This window comes from Patagioenas fasciata, chromosome 4 (genome assembly GCF_037038585.1).
Source record: "Patagioenas fasciata isolate bPatFas1 chromosome 4, bPatFas1.hap1, whole genome shotgun sequence".
In the NCBI taxonomy this organism is placed as follows: domain Eukaryota; kingdom Metazoa; phylum Chordata; class Aves; order Columbiformes; family Columbidae; genus Patagioenas; species Patagioenas fasciata.
The window spans coordinates 10,790,338-10,810,294 of record NC_092523.1 but is presented as its reverse complement, the minus strand read 5'-3'; the positions used below and the strand labels follow the sequence as shown (position 1 = coordinate 10,810,294).

The 19,957-nt window shown below is 42.3% G+C and overlaps 1 protein-coding gene across 4 annotated transcripts in view; it reads right to left on the bottom strand.

Moving 5' to 3' along the window:
- MSANTD1 (Myb/SANT DNA binding domain containing 1) overlaps positions 1-19,957 on the bottom strand; it is a 45,909-nt gene that overhangs the window by 9,933 nt on the left and 16,019 nt on the right. For 3 of the 4 annotated variants that reach the window (XM_071808521.1, XM_065837387.2, XM_071808519.1), the window contains exons 3-4: positions 11,859-12,123; positions 817-1,101 (exon numbers count right to left, since the gene is read on the bottom strand). In XM_071808521.1, the coding sequence (XP_071664622.1) occupies positions 817-1,101; positions 11,859-12,112 (539 nt within the window). In that variant the 5' untranslated portion in view covers positions 12,113-12,123. Of the gene's footprint in view, positions 1-816; positions 1,102-11,858; positions 12,124-12,241; positions 12,295-19,957 lie in introns of those variants that run through there. The other variant, XM_071808520.1, reaches the window with a different exon arrangement.

Here is a 19,957-nt window from a genome sequence, read left to right as displayed (position 1 = left end):
TCTTCTTCCAGCTCAACACCTTCTCAGTTGCATGACTGACAGATAATTTCACTGTTATAGTTAAAGCCTCACACACTCACGATAAGGATCTCTAGGATCGACTTTTTCCTGCCAGAAAACTGTAACCAACTCTTATTTCACACCACTTCAGATGAAAAATGAGACCAGTAAAGTCTAAGATCTGTGTCAAGTGTACAATCCTGCCTTTTGTTAAAACGCTGCTTCCCAGAGAACTCTAATCTTATCAAAAAAAAGAAACACATGTTTGCATTCTCAAACTAGTGTTTACTTTGAAAAAGTGACATTCTCAATTGTATTTAAAATGTTGCAATATACTTTCAAACTGCACGAGTAGCATTGCAGTGTCCACAGAAATATTTAGCTTGCACCTTTTCACCATTTTAATAATAGCTGAAGCCAGAGAAACTTCATACTCACACCAAAAGCAAAAGTGGAGCAAGCCAAAAATCATCTGAGCAGTATGTTGTAACTCTGATTGCACTGCAGGACCCTCTGGAACGTGCCCACACTCCTGTTACAAACACTCTGCCTCATGTGAGCAGTGACACGCATGCTGAGTTTTGGCAACATCAGACCACTTTCTGCCCAGTCCTCCGACTCCCTTCCAGTTTCTCGTAAAGAAATAAAGAAAATGCCCTAATCCAGCAAAGTGGCTGAGAGTGGGGAAGAGATCTCGTTTGTGCTTTACAGAAAAGATACAACAGCAGTTAGAGAAAAATGTGCGAGGGTGTCCCCTTTACGTGGGAGATCTGGTTCACTCCGTGAAATACAAGAAAGGGGGGAAACAAATACTACCTCAGCTTGTAAGAAAGTAAGCTTGACGAGCTCTCCGAATGTTCGTCTTCAAAGCACTCTTCCCTTCCTTCGTATGTAAACTGGTTATACGGCAAATACAGAGGCGTAGACTTGGCCGATGGAGACTGCGAGGCCTCCGTCTGTGACGTGGAAGGACCTGGTTGCTGATTTTCGTGCATTTTCACATCGCTGTGGTCTGTCACTTTGGATAATATCCTATCAATGGTTTTGTAGTAAGGCCAGTCAGGTGCAACAGTTTCACTGTCAGTCATACATTTTAATTTCCTGGAAGAAAAGGCACACAACAATAAAGCTTGTTTTCCTATAAAAGCACTTTCCTTACAGATGTTCTATCTCAAAACCTTCATTCTGGTCACACTTAGGAGTCAAACTGAATGCTTTTAATGAGAATAAAATTAGACACTTTTTTATTTTAATCTCCAATTATGCCCTTCAGTTTCTTCTCCCGGTTTTGACCTGCGATTTAAAATTCCATGTAAATCTCAAATGAAATTAAATACAAATAAAGAACATCACAACTTCTAATGAAAACAGTGCTATGTTGGTTGTAGAATCATTTCTCTTCCCCTTAGAGAGTGCCAGACAAACCAATCTGACAGTGACCCTGACAACCCCAGTAGGCAACACACCGCAGCCTTTCCCAAACTGGGGGCAGCACTGCCCTGCCGTGTTTTGAAGAATGAATAGTTATTTTCCACGATGAATATAAGTGGATATAAATATAATTCATATCCTTTTCCTAATATGGTCTAAAAGCTCTCCGTTGGCCAGGTAAACATCCTAGTAACAACCGTGAGGTATAGATGTCTGTCTGTCTATTACAGAATAAAGATCAGTGGAGGGACAAGTATAGAATTTCATTTAATAAATTTTTTTATAAAAAAAAGGAAAAAGCTAATATATTATAGACAGCATGTACAACAACATTACTGTGAAAAGGCTATCAACCATTACTTGGTCTTTCATATGCAGCTTATCATGAGATCTGTTCTTCAGTCCTAACACAAAGTTCACTGCTATCTCACTTGGTGCCCATTGTTATTTTATTTACTTTTACTGTGAAATATAAAACCAAGGTGTATGAATGAATTACGTAACTCAAAGGAACTGCAGTGCCCAGATAGAGTCCCAAATTTTCTTTTCATTTGCCTTTCCCAGGTGGGATCTTGTTACTGCAATTCAAAATGCAGCAAGGAAACAAAACAGGAAAGGCAAGACCAATGACAAATGCCCCATTTTCATAAACCAGATTTAATTCAAATGAATAAAAAGCCAAACCAAATCTGATTCTCCCAGTTAGCAAGTTGCCATTTGAAAAAAAGAAAAAAAGGATAGAAACTATTCCTGGACACCTAACCCACCCCCTTTTCTTGAGGACTGTCAGGTTTTTCCTCCTCAGAATCCATCCTGCCCACACTGGTCCTGCAAAGGATAGAATTAAATAACATGTAAACATGATAAAAACAGTGACAAACTTAAAAGTGAGAACTTGAGGTTCTTCCTTTTAAACAGCCCTCAGCCATGGGTAAGGGGAAATCCACCAGTGAGAAAAGAAAGCAGAAAGATTTGCTTAGATTTCAAAGGTGTTTAAGGATTCTTCTGGTTTTTTTTCTGATCCTTGCAAGGTCTGATGAGCTTTTCCAGCTATTTAGAAATGCACATCATAGTCCTGCACAGCAAAACCTCCAGAGCTGTCCATATTTTTATGCTCTCTATGCATTCTAAATTTTAATTTCATACATGCTTCACAACCTGCTGCTGCAATTTCATAGTCAGAGAATGTCTAGAATAACCTACAAATACATGCATATCCATCAAGCACAGATACAAAACAGCTAAATATAGCGCTGACAGCAACCATCACCTGATATTGATTATTTTTAGTTCAACTGTTTGGGCTATTTGCATGAAAAACATACCAATTAAACCACTATAAGCTACTATCCAAGTCTATATTTCACATTTCTTTGCCCATGGTGAAACCCCCAATATATTCACACAATGGGGTTTAGAACGTGACCATCCTCAGCTGCTCACTGCAACGGTGAGACAGCAAGAACCCGTGTGTGAGCACAACTCGGCCATGCCAGCGCAGAGCACAGCAGCTGCATTTGGACTTCACGGGAACAATTAAATAGTCTGGATGTCCATAAATCCATGGGTCCAGATGGGATGCATCCGCGGGTGCTGAGGGAGCTGGCTGAAGTCATTGCTAGACCACTATCCATCATTTTTGCCAAGTCTTGGGAAACGGGAGAGGTGCCCGAGGATTGGAGGAAAGCAAATGTCACTCCAGTCTTCAAAAAGGGCAAGAAGGAGGACCCGGGTAATTATAGACTGGTCAGCCTCACCTCTGTCCCTGGGAAAGTAATGGAACAGCTTATCCTTGGTGCCAACTCAAGGCACATCAGGGATAAGAGGGTCATTAGGGGCAGTCAGCATGGCTTTACCAAGGGTAAGTCATGCTTGACCAACCTCATAGCCTTTTATGAGAATGTAACAAGGTGGATGGATGATGGCAGAGCGGTGGATGTGGTCTACCTTGACTTCAGTAAAGCCTTTGACACAGTCCCACACAGCATCCTCACAGCTAAGTTGAGGAGGTGTGGTCTAGACAATAGAGTAGTGAGGTGGGTTGCAAACTGGCTTAAGGAGAGAAGCCAGAGAGTGGTGGTCAATGGTGCGGAGTCCAGTTGGAGGCCAGTATCTAGTGCCTCAGGGGTCAGTACTGGGGCCAATATTATTCAATATATTCATTAATGATTTAGACGAGGGAACTGAGTGTACTATCAGCAAGTTTGCTGATGACACTAAGCTGGGAGGAGTGGCTGACACGCCAGAAGGCTGTGCTGCCATCCAGCGGGACCTGGACAGGCTGGAGAGTTGGGCGGGGGATAACCTGATGGAATTTAACAAGGGAAAGTGTAGAGTCCTGCATCTGGGCAGGAACAATCCCAAGTTCCAGTATAGGTTGGGGAATGACCTATTAGAGAGCAGTGTAGGGGAAAGGGACCTGGGGGTCCTGGTGGACAGCAGGATGACCATGAGCCAGCACTGGGCCCTTGGGGCCAGGAAGGCCAATGGCATCCTTGGGTGTATTACAAGGGGGGTGGTCAGTAGATCGAGAGAGGTCCTCCTTCCTCTCTACTCCACCCTGGTGAGACCCCATCTGGAATATTGTGTCCAGTTCTGGGCCCCTCAGTTCAAGAAGGACAGGGAACTGCTGGAGAGGGTCCAGCGTAGGGCAACAAAGATGATGAAGGGAGTGGAGCATCTCCCTTATGAAGAAAGGCTGAGGCAGCTGGGGCTCTTTAGTTTGGAGAAGAGGAGACTGAGGGGTGACCTTATTAATGTTTATAAATATATAAAGGGTGAGTGCCACAAGGATGGAGCCAGGCTCTTCTCAGTGGCAAACAATGATAGGACAAGGGGCAATGGGATCAAGCTGGAACACAAGAGGTTCCACTTAAATTTGAGAAAGAACTTCTTCTCAGTGAGGGTAACAGAGCACTGGAACAGGCTGCCCAGGGAGGTTGTGGGGTCTCCTTCCCTGGAGACATTCAAAGCCCGCCTGGACACCTTCCTGTGTAACCTCATCTGGGTGTTCCTGCTCCAGCAGGGGGATTGGACTAGATGATCTTTTGAGGTCCCTTCCAATCCCAAACATACTGTGATACTGTGACACGGTTTGAGCCTCCAGGACTGCAAAACGTTGTGCCAAAAAGGATGCGGAAAGCTCAGAGCTGCCATTCTGCTGACTCTGCTCTGGGGGCAGACTTGTGCTTAGCCTGGTGTTAGCCAGGACCCCCAAGTCCTCATCAACAGGCCTGTCTCCAGTTTCTTTCAGTTCAAGGGATTTGACCGTCCCAGGGGCAGGACTTTGCATTTGTCCTTGTTGAATTTCATGAGGTTCCTGTCAGACCATTCCTCCAGCCTGGCTAAGTGCCTCTGAATGGCAGCTCCCTCCAGTTTGGCATCATCTGCAAAACAGCGAGCATGCACTCCATCATCTCCTCCTTGGGGCTGTTGATATTGAACAGGGCATGTCCTGGGATAAACTCCTGCAGTTCTCCACTTGGAATGAGCCTCTAGGTAGGGTACAAGCTGTTAGCCAGTACTCTGTGAGCCCAGTGATCCAGCCAGTTTTACATCCCGCTGGTAATCCATCCATTTGGAGTGTAACATCCCGTCTTGGATACAAGGATGGTCTTGGATACAACAATGTTCTTGGAGACCATGTCAAAAGGCTTTCTACTGCTTTACACCGATCTGCAGATATAGTCATTTAATCACAGAAAGCAAGCAGGGCAGTCAGATATCATCGACTCTTAGTAAATCAGTTCTGGCTCTTTCCAGGCATCACCATCTCCCTCGTGTGACTGGAAATTACTTCCAAGACGGCTTGCTCCATGATCTCCCCAGGAGCTGAAGGGAAGCTGATCAGCTTTTAATTCCTCTTCTTGCCTTTTTTGAAGATGGGTTCAACAGCAGCCTTTCTTCACCTTCAGTCACCAGGGACCTCCCTCGCTGTTCAGACTCTCAGAGGTGATCCCTGACTCAATTCTTTCCCACTGCTGGTATTTTGTCTAACGCTGCTCCAGGCACACCAGCCTGAGACCTGGGCAGTGAAGACTGAATTAGCGAAGGCTCAACCATCCTCACCCTTATCACTTGCATCTGCTGTCACTAAATCACCCACCCCATTCACCAGCAGGCCCACATCTTCCATGTTTATTCCTTTACTGCTTAGCAAAAGTTTTCAGGAGTAGATATTTTGCCCAAGGAGGTCAGTACCTTGGTTTTCATGCCTAAGCTCAGCTCAGCCCAGAACCCATTTTTTACAAAACTACCATGATTTTGAAGGAAAAGCTGTAGTTTATTATCTGCCCACACAGCTGTAGGGTTGTAGCTATATAAAACCAGGTATTTCTCTGGCTCTGAATGCATAGAACGATCACTAATTCTTCCACTTCTGACTGCTTACCATAGCTCTGGGCTAAAAAAAAGGGATCATTACCAGGAGATAGGCAGGAGAACTTCGTTAGCTTAAAAGCAGCACCAGCAGCAACCATCAACCTTTATGGAGTTTGGCTCATACATAAAGAAAAAAAAGAATGAAATAGATGGAGAAGATAAGGGGGAAGGGAGTGTCAGTCCTTTGGAAAAGAAGTTGGAACACTGCAGGTGGAGGCAAACAGGGAGACCAGTCACCGGAACAGTGCTGATGGTAAAAACACAGCGAAGAGCTGACTTGGTAATATTAATATCAAATTTCAGGATTCAATGATTTTTAAATATTTTTTCTACAACTGCCAGAAGTCCAGAAAACCAAGTGAGACAGCTGAGAGTTTCTGCCTGAATAGAGGTAAGCGCAACCCTGAAATCTAAAGCGAGGATTAATTTACTGCTCTAAGTCAGGCATTACTGGAACTCATCATAGTAGGTCTTACTTGCATCCAAAACATAAAGCTGGGGGCTTTTGTTTGTTTTGTTTCTGTGTAGTTTTTGTTTGTTTTAATGAAAAATCAAGAAGTCAGAAGAAAACAGGACAATAGTGAGGCCGGGATGCAATAGCTCAGAAATGAGGAGATGAGCCAAACATTCAACCCTTTCAAAACATATATTGAGTAAATCACTGCTTGAGCGAGCAAGCCAGGTAGAAAAACTAGGTAAGAAACGGGGGTGAGAAAGCCAGCAGAACTTGTGAAATAAATTCACGCTGAGTTTATCTAAACCTGTTGCTATTTCACGAGGTCCTATGAAAATCCAGCTGAGAGCAGAGGCAACTGAGAACTCTTTCCAAAACCTCAGGGATCAAAGTCAAGTTTCCAGCGGACAAATATCTGAAGTCAACCCAGTTAATCTGAGAGGTGGTTGTTTGTCTTATTGCACAGAAGTGAATAAATCAATGGGCTTTGAGATCCCATTGCCAAAAGGCTCCACTGAATGGACTGAAACACCAGGTGAGTAATTTGTGCGGCCACTGACCTTTCTTCAGAGTTTATTCTCTGTGCCTATTAATCCACCTTCTAAAATAAAATTATTACAATATTATGTTCTAGACAGGTTTTTTTTAATCTTCATTATTTAGTCAGTAAAAAGCAAGCAATCTTTATCGTGCCTTTTCTTTTTACTCTTTGTTCAAAATAATATTGCTTTTTTATTATTATTACAGTATTTGATATTACTACTTGCCTTAAGGAATGGATACAAGATCCATCTCCTGGGGTTTCTGAGAAAGCTTTCAAAATAAATAATAAATACCAACTGTTCACAAACCAATCAATGCTGAGGAAGAAGAGATGTATGAAAGTACAGTGCTAAGTTGTGTGTCTGCCATAAATTATTGAAATTAAAGAGAAAGCTGGTAAAATATTCAAATTTGACTTTCTGAGGTAATTTGGCTGCGCTCATATTTTATCGTTTGCTGTAGCGGAGGTCATATATTCCAGTTGCTTCATGTCATAGAGTAAAGCAACGCATTACACAGGCACAATGTTTAATTGCTATCATGTACTAATGAAAATAAAAAATTAGACTAATCTTTTATTCAAATCATGAGACTGATTCAAATTTACCAATCATTAACATTAATTGACTGCAATTCAAATCAAAAAGCAACAGCTGCATCCTGTTTCCCAGGCTTTGGGGTGGGTGATGTTTTTGAAAATAATAAATAGACATTCACACAGTTCTTATTTTTAAACATCAGAAGGCATCAGTCAAAGCTGTAGATCACTGTGCAAGCTTTACAAACCTGCTTCTTTTTTATAAGCCCATGTGTATAATGCCAGTGGAAATATTATAACAACAGATAGAGTGCACTGTTACACATTAGGATCAGCATATTAGCAGTGACAGGACGGTGCTTTCCTTCAGAAGGACTAATTGTAGGTTTATATGCGCTGAATGCCCCAAGTAACCTACATCACAGAAGGAATTCAGCACATATTCCAAGTGATGCTAAACTGCAAGAGCTGCCATGCTAATCTCAGCAAAACTTTTGATGACCAGCACCTCCTTCCAAGATGGATAAATGGGGAGGTTCGTGCAGCTCACCACACCGGTGCCTTTTATAACTTCACATTAAAAACCTGGTGGGTGACCTCTGCACAGCAGGTATTTCAGATTCTACTGCAATTCCTAAAAGGAGAATTTTACTTGATTTTTTTTTTTTTACTCAAATTTTGCACCTGCAAAAAAGATTTTCCTTCCACCTATGGCACTGGGCAGATTTTTCCACACAGCCAATTTCTATGGTTGATGAAGTGGTTCTTTAATACACTGAGACTCCAGTAAGAATGACTTCAGGTCATGGTATAGTTTTCCCTGACCGGTTTCCTCCAGATGCACTTGGAGGAGCACAGGAACCGCTCCCAGAGCCGCCCATCGTCCTGCTGCCTCACTCTGCTAAAGGTCAGTGCAAAATACTCCAAGAATCATTTTCATGGACAGGTTTTGGGGGGGATATTTGCCCATAAAGACACTTGCTTACTTTTGTACCCACAGCTGGTAATATTCTGAAACCCTCTGTCTTTTCTAACTCCATCTAATTTGAAGACAAACAATGTCTGTGCTTTTATTTTAAAAATCTAATCTTTAGTAAAAATAATAATAATAAAACAACCTACCGCTCTCTTGATGTCAATGATTTTCAGTGGTAATGAGTTCCACATGCTTATTATGCAGTGTAATACGAATTTATATGCCTTTAACTAGTTTTACATTTCTTGCCTTGCAATTCCAATAAATAACTTCTTGTGTTACAGCAAAAGAAATATCTGCTTTATATTCTGAAAAATAGTACTGTGTATTTTTATGCATCTCTACAAGTCCTTTATATTTCTTTGCCTTTTTTCCAAGTGAGTCACGAAATTTTCCATTTCTCTTAATAAAGAAAGCTTTCCACATCTCAGCCTAATTGTGTTTTCTTAAACATCTTCTCATCCTCTTGTCACCTCGTTGAAATATAGGGCAGTCAGAAATAAACACAAGAATTCAAGGAGGAAATAATGACATGAAACCAATTTATATAATGGCATTTTAACATTTGAATAATGTTTTTTTTCCTCAGATGTGAAGGAATGGGATACGATCACCCTAAAATTGCTCTTCTGACGGATGCTCACGTGCACCGAACTACACCTGAACTAACTTTATCTGGCAGCACAATATTCCGTGTAGGATGCAAATGTACCCAGAACCAGGGTGAACATTTGGGCTGTGAGCCCATCCTGGGCTCCGTGTCTCTGTAACTATGAAAGTAGCTGCAGCAACTGCAATAATACACCAAGAAATGCTTCTCCTCCTGCTAAGTATGTTTGTCTGGCTCCTTCTGCACAATAAGTAACGGCTTTCGCTAAGCCAAATAAGCAAGAGAGTATTTACAGAACCACATCTTAAAATTATATGGGGTTGTCAGACTGGAAAGCACCATTATGAATGCGTTCACTGCTTTCTGTTTTAGGTCCTTTACTGTTTCAGATCTTTAATATCTGTTTCAAGAGTTGTCCCAAAATATGCCACTTGTAGCACTGGACTTAGTTAAAAGGATTAGCAGAAATATTCAAGGGCTGCTTTTATAGAAAAAATGTATGCATACATGCACATACGTATGTATAGCAATTTGTAGGGCAGAAATTTTATTTTCTTTTATGAAATTGTGGCACACCGCCAAATAACACTGTTATCTGATCAAATATTGCAATCCAGTTAATTTCTGACTATCAAAGTAAAGGGGCTTGGAGTGGTGGGAAGAAATAACTGCTCAGGTGCAGAACAACCCACTCATTCCTGCTGCTGGTGCTATGCTCTCCTATGTCACACTTACTATCCCTACGTAATCATTACAAAATATTATCTCAAAATAGAGCATTTTCCCACTCTCAGGATCTTCTTTTTCAGTTTATGCCACAGTGCAGTGATGATGCCCAGAAACACAGCGAGGAAAAGCATCTTCCTCAAGTACCCTCCAGGAACCAAAACACGGATTAAAACTCAGCTGCCTCATAGCAAAGCCAGCACTCACTGGCAACTCACATCATTTCCAGTTTCAGCACAACGTTTCCTATCCTCAAACACCTACAAAAAGTAAAACTAGAAATTTGAAGTCATAGCTTTAGTTTGTTGCTGTTCTCTCTACCACCTCGTCTTGAAAGTAAAGCAGACTGTGAGGACAAACAGTAAGAAAGATGCACTTCATATTCAAGAGCACAAAATGAAACAGCACCGTGACAGTGCAAGGCAGTTTTCTAACTCTCCTAAATTAGCATGTTAAACAATAAGCAGGGAGCTGTAATGCACTGCAGAGTAGAAAAGCAGCAGGACAACATGCAGCAGAAGCAATCTTAGAAGTTCATGGAAACATAAGAATTTCTTTTTTAAACGCTGTGTTCCCCCAACACACACACACACAGTGCATGTATGTGAGTGATTTTATTTCTCCCCTTCCCCCAACGCAACTTTAAACTAAAAACAATAATTAGAAAACCTGAAACAGTCTGATTGATGACAACACTGTAAATTTAGAACAAAGGCTGACAAAAATAACCCGTTCAACTTGGCAATTACGGCACTTAAATATCGTGCAGTGTTGCTAGACACCTGTAAAATCCCCGTGCCACTAGATGTATTTCTCAGCAGGGAGGACGGCAGATTTAGCAGACTAAGCAAAGGCCTGGTAGCCAACAACTCCCGACTACTAAATCTGCACCCGACTGTGAATTGCTGGGTGATGCTGGGCAAAAAAATCATCTTACTTCCAGCTGTTTCATCAACAGTCTGGGTGAAGAGAATTACAAGGATTGCAGCAGGGTTAGTACAGTGTTTTGGAGACATTAGCATTTGCTATAAAACATCAAGTTTAATATTATGGGAAATGATGTTAAAGATTACGCTCGTGGATCATACAAATGTAGAAGGAGGGCATTCAAAGTTAAAGGGTTTACAGGATTTTCCCTAGTTTTCTATTTGATGAGTAGTCTGTACATTAAATACAGTAAGGGTGCCTTACAGAAAATCGAGCAGTTTTAACATGGTTGCCTGCTGTAATAACCTTTTTTATTATTAATACAAGCTTTGAGGAGAGATTAAATAAGAGAGGCACATATTTGATTTCCTTGCCTTACAAGCACATAGCTAAAATCACCACTCAGGATTTCCAGTATGAGGCAGTTTGTGCCTCACAGAGATAAGAATTAAAAAAAAATATTAATAAAAAAAGAAAAGCGGGGGGGGGGGGGGAGGAGAAAAGGGGGAGGAACATGCAAATATTTCTGTTAAGTTCTAATGATTTTTTTTTCCTGCAAACAACAAATGCCTCGCATTTTCTAAAGCCAACTTCCCCTCCTGACTGACACTGCCTGTTCTTTATCATCCCCCTGTAGACACCTCCACCCTCCCCCGACTCCTCTGGAGCGGTATTGACGGTGCACATTGATTCTCCCTCTGCAGATATAATAGTTCTTTCGCTGATGCTGCTTATAATTATAGCAATGTGTGTCACTCAGTAATAAGACATTCAATTATTTTTGGCGCTGTGAAGTGTAACCCTTCAACTCACAAGAACAAAATGCAGGAGCTTCAGCCTCCCCCCAAAAAAACGTTATTCTGTATTTATTCTGTTTAAACTTTGCCTTGCAATACCGATTCTCACTGGCCACTTCAAACTGCAGGAGTTTCACTGCAAGGAACTGCTGCCAACCTAACACAATCAGTCCCCTCAGCAAACACAGAAAATAAATAAACCTCTTTACCCCACTAAATACATTTCCATCCCTCTGCATTATTACAACACTAACTAATTATAAAGAAACAAAGTTGTCCCGGAGTTTGACACGAAATGGGTGAAGAAATTAACAATGACGTAACAGCACTGGCAAGAGAGAATTTAAAAGCGATATGAACAATCTTTAATCTTTTATCGACAGAATTCCTGTAGGAGACTTCTTTCTGAAAGGCAAAAATCACTGCGTTGCCCCTGCTAAAATCTCTTAAAATAAAAAGAATGAACTGAAGCTTACCTGTACTGGAATGTCATATTTGTAATTTTTATCTTTATTTCCTCTCCGTGGCGAATTTCTCCAGTCATTTCAAAGAGTTTGTTAGCCATTTTCTCATAAACTTTGGCATTCCTTTTAGTTTGTTTCAGCTCATCAAAAAATTCTTCCCAAACCAGCATTAAACCTCTCATTTCTGCATCAGTCCAGTTTCTGGCCCTCCTGTGTTTCTCAGTCTGAGAAGAGACAATGTAACTGGGAATTTCTGCTGCAGCCATTGCTGACTGACCTAAAAGGGTTTTAAAAGAGGACACTTAATATAGATTGAGTTTTTAGTTCAGGTTTTTTGTAGTGCAAGACATGCATATGTGGATAAAGAATTTGAATGACAACAGAACATATGAAACCTTTTTGCAACAGCTTGAAGCTTGAGTGCACAAAATGGGGCCTACATCTGACAGGCAGGAATTTAGTTAAAAGCTTTTAAACAGAGAAACGTCATTTTGATGTCACGTTTCCATAGCAACAGAGCAACTGCATAAGCTACAACAACAAAAACCTTTTAACTGAAAGCCAAAGAATCAGGACAAAGTTGACAGGCCATCAATATTAAAGCTTTTAAACACTTTAGGTTTAACAAAAAAAGATCTGTGCAGCCTTTGAGCAGCTACTTTTAAGTTTCTACTTCTTTTTTAGCTTTTCCTTACCTTTTAGGCAGACAATCTGCTAGCAGGGGGTCATGGTCGCCTGAACGAGCTTTTAAGTTGCGCCTTGACAGACTCTCTAGGAGGTTGCAAGGACTGAGGCCATGTACACAAAAAAAAGCCTTTTCCTTTTCTTTTTTGCCAAGATATTCTGCAAAAAGCTTCAGCCAGCTTTATGAAAACTATACATCTCTAAGCTAATAAATGTTTAAGCAGGCAGGCTCATTAAAAGGGAGCCTGCATCTGGGTTTAAGAACACGCACAAAACAGTGTTTAAGTGTTTAAATATAGAGAGAAATGTATATACAATTGCAATATAAAGACACACTTCTTTTTCCCCGAGATGTTTTGCTGCTGATAAGCACACACTGCAGTCCTGTCAGTATGAATTTGCCTTTGTAGGTATGTATTACTGTATGTGTATTTTGTATTCCTAGCAATTTAGATGCTATTTATGCAGCCTGTGTTCTGCCTTAGGACTGCAGCAGAAGCATTTCACCTGCTTTATGGGGAACCTAAAAGGATTATTCAATGAGTTAAAAAAAGGCTGTGAGATGCTTAGAACTGTGAATAAATTGCTTTGCTGTAAAACAAGCATTTTGAGCTGGTTTCTATACAGGGCTAAATTCTGCCAGCAGTTATACCAGGGAAGCAGTGCTTATTCATCGTATTAAATATTGTGCAACACGAGGAGTGGGCCAAATTCTGCCCCCGCTCACACTCGTGTAATCCGACAATCATCTTTCACGAAACAGTGAGGTGCGTGAACTGCATTAATTCAAGCGGTACGACCAGCTAGAGGGAAAGATGTTAATTTCCTGCAGTCCAAACATAACCCTGTTATGTAAAATATAAATAAATAAACCACGGATCTTTGGTATTATTATTATTATTATTTTCTGTTTCAGCATGTAACAGCAACAACCACCTCCCTGCAGGGCATTTCCTGAAGATTAATGACAGGCAGGGGTTAATGGCCTGAGGCTCACCCAGTCAGTCCTTAATCCCCAGGAAATGTTCTGTGCCTCAATCCTTAATGCTTAAGTATCCTATAAATTGTAAGTCTTCTCATAACCACATCCTTGATCTTAACAATAGTTTGAAAATGCACAGCTTGGTTTGCATCCTGGAGATGGCAAAAAGAGCACATAATGTCCCTAAAAGGTACACTAGCAAAATTTGTAGTAATGTTGCCTTCTTTCTGTTTTATTTATTCCACTGTTTATTACAAAAGGCACAACAGCATACCATAGAACAAGGGGGGGTGAGGAGGGAATCACACATACTGTACATAGGAACTTCCAGTGCTCCAGCCCTGAACATGTCTCTGTCAGAAATATACCTGCTGAGTCACTGGCTTCCTTAACAAAACAAAAAAGAATCCTCTAGCTTCCAGATAACTACTTTTAACTAGTAATATGACAGCCTAGCAACTATTACCTTAAAAATATATAAATAGCAGCATATGTTGTGGTGATGATCTTGCATGGTTTGTCTCTTGGGTGGCCAGCTGGGAGACATCACATGATCAGGGGACAGATGGTGGTCAGAAGAGCTGGTGACACATTCATTTTATTAATTTATTGGTTTATTTTGTTTTGAAATTCCCATCACTTAACCTTGGCTTCCATGTAGCTATGTTAATACAACCGTACCAAACTGGGCTGGCTGTAGGGGCTGGGGATCACCAGGACAATTCTAAGGAAGCAATGCAGTGTCCAGGAGAAAAACACTGCCGGTCTCTCTTGTTATGGTGCTGCAGCTGACTTGGGACCAATGCACCCTACTGCAAAGCCAAGCTTGCTTTTCAACCTTTAATCGTCCATTAGAGGTTTGGTTTTCCCCTCCACACTTTAATCCACCCAGGTTCTGAAAATGCTGATTGACACCACCAAAACCTATAGCATGATAGATATACACTGTAAAAACCCAAAGATACGTATGGTCACCGCTTTAAAGATTTTTTTTTTAATCCTGTTTCCAGCATGACAACGAGGACAGGTTGGGGGAGAACCTGTCCAGCTGCAACAAGTTCTTCCTGTGGTGGTCCACGACTGTTCCATGCACTTTCCATCCCCATGTCCCTGGCAGATGTGCGGCTGCTCCTGGTGCTCCGCACATCTGAGGGGCCGTGCCCGGCCCCAAACCCAGGATCCTGCAGAGGTGGGACGGTTGTTTCCCTGTACAATTCGCGTCTTTTAACTTTTTTATATGCTGTTTCCTATTAGTGTAATTGACAGATTGATATAGTGGTATAGTGCTATTTAACATCTGTTAAATAAAAGAAATGCTTTCTAATAATGCCTCCTTCATTCCCCTCCCCTTGGCACCAGAAGTGAATCTAAGTTTCCAGGACTCAGTTTTTGTCCCCTCCTCTGAGAAAGCCGTTGATGCTAATTATGGAGAATCCACGTCTCTTCTGCCTGGCTGAAGCACAGTGACAAGCGGTTGATAAAGTGACTGTTTCCCTATGTGGAGCTGTAAGCAAGGAAAACGTTTTTACCCCCAAATAATCCCCGCAGTCCTCACCAGAGCCAGGCGAGGAAACAAAACGTCTCTCCAGGCTGCACCGCTCTCTGCTGATGTTCTGCAGACATGTGTGATCCCCGGGAGTCACTAAGCCCTTGTCCTGGTCCCTGGGTCAGGAGAAGCAGCAGAAACAGGACCTTTGGGGAGGAGTTGCCCTTCAACAGCAGCTCTCCCTCCCCGGGACTGGGGCAGCTGCAACTGTTATCTTCAAGAAAAATAAGGATGTCACTTCTCTTGGAAACCGCTAAAATACATAATGGAGCTTTTGAGGACACCTTCGTAGATGACTTTCCTCTGTAGGAGGAAGCTGTTCTGCTCACCCCAGTCCCTCCTCTGACGGGCACTGCGATGAGGAGTCTAGAAGATATTCTTACGAACACTGTCCTCAGTGGGCTTGAGGATCTCACTTGTGCCCTTCCTTTTAGTGCATGTCTAAGAGCTCAGAGGAACATGAATTTAATGATCTTCTTGCAAATCTGTTCTTCATATCATCTGTCTAAACACCCTACCTTTTTTTGCAGTCGTTATATATCAGCTTGAATAATAGCTCTCACAGCTGTTCCACCTTTTATGGGGATCTCTAAAGGTAACAAAACCCAAACAGGGTAGAAGTGTTTCAGATTTGCAGATGTGGATCTAATGAAGTTTGCCTACAGATGTTTCTATCACAGAGTTCAGACAACTCCATTAATCCTAACATATCTGTTGATGATACTCGAAGTGATCTGTGCTAACCAACTGCATACACAGCCTTCAGCTTTGCAAGTGTGGGCTAACACATGCCAAATACGACTTCCTTTAGCCAAGCTTTAGGGAAAGGGGGTTTCCCTTGTGTTTGCAGGGAGATAACGGCTCTAATCAGTCAATTACTGGAGCTCAACCCATAAACTGTGAGCCATTAAACTGCGATTACAAAAGAGCATGTCTCATCCTGCTGATGTGGGTTGTGGTTGAAGTCAGGCAGCACATTCTTGGAAAATCAGAATTTATTCCACTAGGATGCAGGAAACTTCTGAAACTTCTCCTAAACGTGCCGTGTGTGAAAACCAAATGGGCAGCTGTCTACAGAGGTGCTGACACACAGGTTGCTGCCTATTTGGATTTCAGAAATGGAAGTACATGGGTTTTGGTTCAGGTAAGTCTTGAGACCAATTGGTCTCGACACAGGTCAGACCCAGGTCCAACTCTCTAAAATACAGTGGTATTTCCATAGGGCATCCTGTAATGCCTTGATTACATTTAACTCAAAAAACAAAGCTGCTCACAACCTTTTGTGTTTAGGCCAAGCTCTCAAAAGCAAGGTCGTCCAAAGCACAGACTTGTCCCTGCTCCTTTCACTCCTCCAGTCTGGCCCAGCAGGAACATAACACACGTGTGGGCAATAGCAAATCTGGAAACTGGATAGTGGCTGCAGAGCATGTGTTCATCCTCTGGTTACTTCAGTGCCGGCACACCTTGATAACTCCGTTTAAATGGGTGTAAAAGTATGTATGTGTCTGTTTAAAAACAAAGCCTTTGGGTTTTGCATCGCACCGGGATACTATGTTTTAAGCTCAACACAGCTGTCTGCAGGTATTGGGAAACTGTCTCCTGCCCCACATTTTGCTGCCCATCACATTAAAATGCTCGCTTTCTAAAGTCTTACTCAAAATGGTCGGGTTTAGTGTCTCTGATCACTACACACTGCAATTTGTTACAAAGACTGATAAATGCAATGAGAGAAGAAATACTTTTCCGCTGCTTCTGAAAAGCTTGGCCAGAGGAGATAGGCAGCATAGGTGATGACAGAGTAGAAGTTGCCTTCTTTTCTCCTCCATGAAACCAGCAGGTCCATGGCAGTGAAGCTGTTGTGCTCAGGGGAGTGCTGGAAACCAGGTGCTTACCCTAAGGTAGGGAAACACCCTGCAGAGAGCAGAGCTGCGCTTGGGAACTCTGATAAGGTCCATGCACCCTTCAGTCTGCTGGTCTCCTTGGGCAATGGAGCCGTGGAGGTTTGTAAGGGCTCAGAAGCTGTAGAAAACCGTAAGGGTTCCGAACACAGAGCCATCAGGTCAGTGCTATAAAACTGCACACGAACCACAGCTGATGCGGTCCTATTACCTGTGAGGGAAGTTTAACACTACAACAGCATTCATAAAAGAAGCAAAAAGCTCATCAAACTGCAGGAGGTCCTATGACAAAGACAAAAAGCAAAGAAAAATAAATTCAGGCTGCAGAAGTACAGTAGGTGTCTCGAGGTACATAAAAAAAAGGACAGTCCCTTTCATCAGAGGGTCTGCAACCTCACTGGGACACGCCACATGGGGAATAAACAGGACAGACCAGGAGGGACAGCAACACATCACTGAGCAAAAGCCATTGCATGGTTGAATAGCTTTGATGTTCACCTAAAATAAATAATACCTGCAAAGAGGTCTGAGGACAGAAATGGGTGCTCTGAAGGAAGCTCGCTGAGAGGAAGGGATCCTGGCTAACACTGGCCAGAGGAGATTTGGATATGTCAATGCTTAGAACAAAAAGAACAAGAAAAATCAGTGTTCCCACACAAAAGCCCTGCCACCGAGCACTGGGCGGCCCAGGAGGACGGTGGTCAGAGAAGGTGCAGGTGAGCTGGACGAAGCTGGAGAGGTTTCTGATTTCAGTTTGCTAGACCACATCCTGCTTGAATTTCACTGTAATCAGAACATCTCCCAAAAGCATTTTGAACTTGCTGAACTGGCAGATTCTGACTGAAAATATCTCCTTTGCCTATTTTAGTAGTAACCATGGAAGCCAGCTTTGCACAGACACTCCGTTGGAGAGAGAAGAGTGGTGAGAGACAGCGAGGTGAGCGCAGACAAGCTGGGAAATGGGGCTTCAGCAGTTTTTGTGGTCAGATCAGGCAGCATTAGCACAGACCAGGGGGAGAACTGGAATTACGCGGGTCTTCAAAAGAAGGAGCTCATGGACTGAAGGAACCCAAGGAATCCACTGCTTTGAGAAACCAGGTATGGACTGGTAATGCTGGTAGTATTTAGATTAATAACTACAGTACTAAGAATTTTTTAAATTACTTTGCATTTTTTTTATGTTCAGCAGAAACACAAACACTCATGCTACCACTTCTAATTTAGTATCTTGGGGGAAAAAAGACCCTTATGTACACAAGTTAGGGATAACCACTCCCAAGATGTCTGGCACTTAAAATATACAGAGGCAAGATGCCAGACTAGATGACCCTTCGGTCACACAGGATCCTAAATTTTCAGGTATACAGGGAGAGACCAGCAATATTTTTAACAATTTAGTTATATAGCATAGAGAACAAAAACATCATTTCTACATGCATCATACTCCCACTTCAATTTATGGCAAACAAGAATATTTCTGAGATTTTCTTACTCTTAAGAACTCATTTGCAGGTCCTTAGCATATAGAACAACCCTGCAGCATGTAGTATCAGGCATACTTCTTTTCTGGACTAACAAGTGTTACTCAATAAGCCCACCTCCCCATATTGCGGTTTTAGCACATTTTAGCAAGCTACATGCTGGAAAGTATCTAGTTCATTAAAAACTGGCCCCAAACTGCTATGCAAATATTTCTCTTTCAGAAGTAAATTCTTCTGAGAACGTGCTCTAAACAGTTCACTTTAGATGCAGACCATGATTTAATCCAGTTTGGATTTGAGACATATCAGAAAAGAAGAAAAATAATCCCAGTTGTGCAGAACTCTACCCTGTGCCTTGTGCTGATCGAGGTTCCCACGACTCAGCTGGGCAGGAGAAAAACGCCATGTCACGAAAAAACAGATGTTGGCAGCTGTTTTGACCGTGGTGATGCTGTGACCACACACAACATCATTTCTGCCCCAGCAAGAATTAATGCTGCTGGTGTCATCCCTTCCTAACAGCAACATAAAAAGCAGCAGTATTTAAATAAACGCATGAAGGAGGTTCATTGATCCATTAGTGAGAAGCTATGCCCTGGATTCAAGCAGATGAGAGCAAGCCAAGCACAGGCATTGGCACAGGACTCCAGCTAAGCAAGTTTTTGCACCGTTGTGGTAGCAAGCATGAGAGATGGATTGAATAGATGGGTTCTAGCTTGCTTTTCTTCCAGAAAGGAGCGTGGTTTGGGCCCTTTTCCAGCAACCTCAGAAAAACTGCAGTGCAAGTCGCTGGCAATTCCCTGCCAGAAGCTCAGCCTCGCCGCTCAGAGCTTGCTACTAGCTTGGCAGGCTGCTACATCCACCTCGCAGCTGCTTGCATCCCACGCTGCCTCTCCCTGACTCCCTGCCAAGGCCCACAATGGATGTAGGAGGCTCTGGTCCTGGTCCCTTGCCATGCCATGCCATGCCCTTGCCATCTGTCTGCAGCCACGCTTTAGGTGAGCCCAGGAATTACACGTCTCATGGGCTCATCTTGGTGGGGGACAGTGGTGGGATTCGGTCCTGCTCTTCTGCAGTTCAATCAGCCACAGGTTTTGAAAATAAAAAGCATTTAAAAAACCAAAGATGTCTGCCAAGGTGAGAAAGGCAGGAGCTTCTCTGGCTCTCGTGCGTTTTTGCTTGGAGACCCTGGACTACCCCTGGTTGCGGGCTTTTCCTCTCGCAAGGGTGCACTCAGCTCTCCAGCTCCACAGAGGAAAATTTACAAGATTTAAAAAAAAAAAAACATTTCTGATAAAATATTTAGGGCACTGGAGATTTTCGTATCAGTTCATAAAAGATTTAAATACTAAAATATAAATGGTGTTTTGTGTGTTATTGCGAGGCAGCCTCAGGAAGAGAAATTCGAGAAAAGTGTTGCAACCTATAAAGTTCAGACAATACTATTAAAAGGCTGCCTAATCTGAGAGCTGCCAAAAAGATAAGTAAAACCAAATTCACCAGCACTAAAGCTGTAGCCA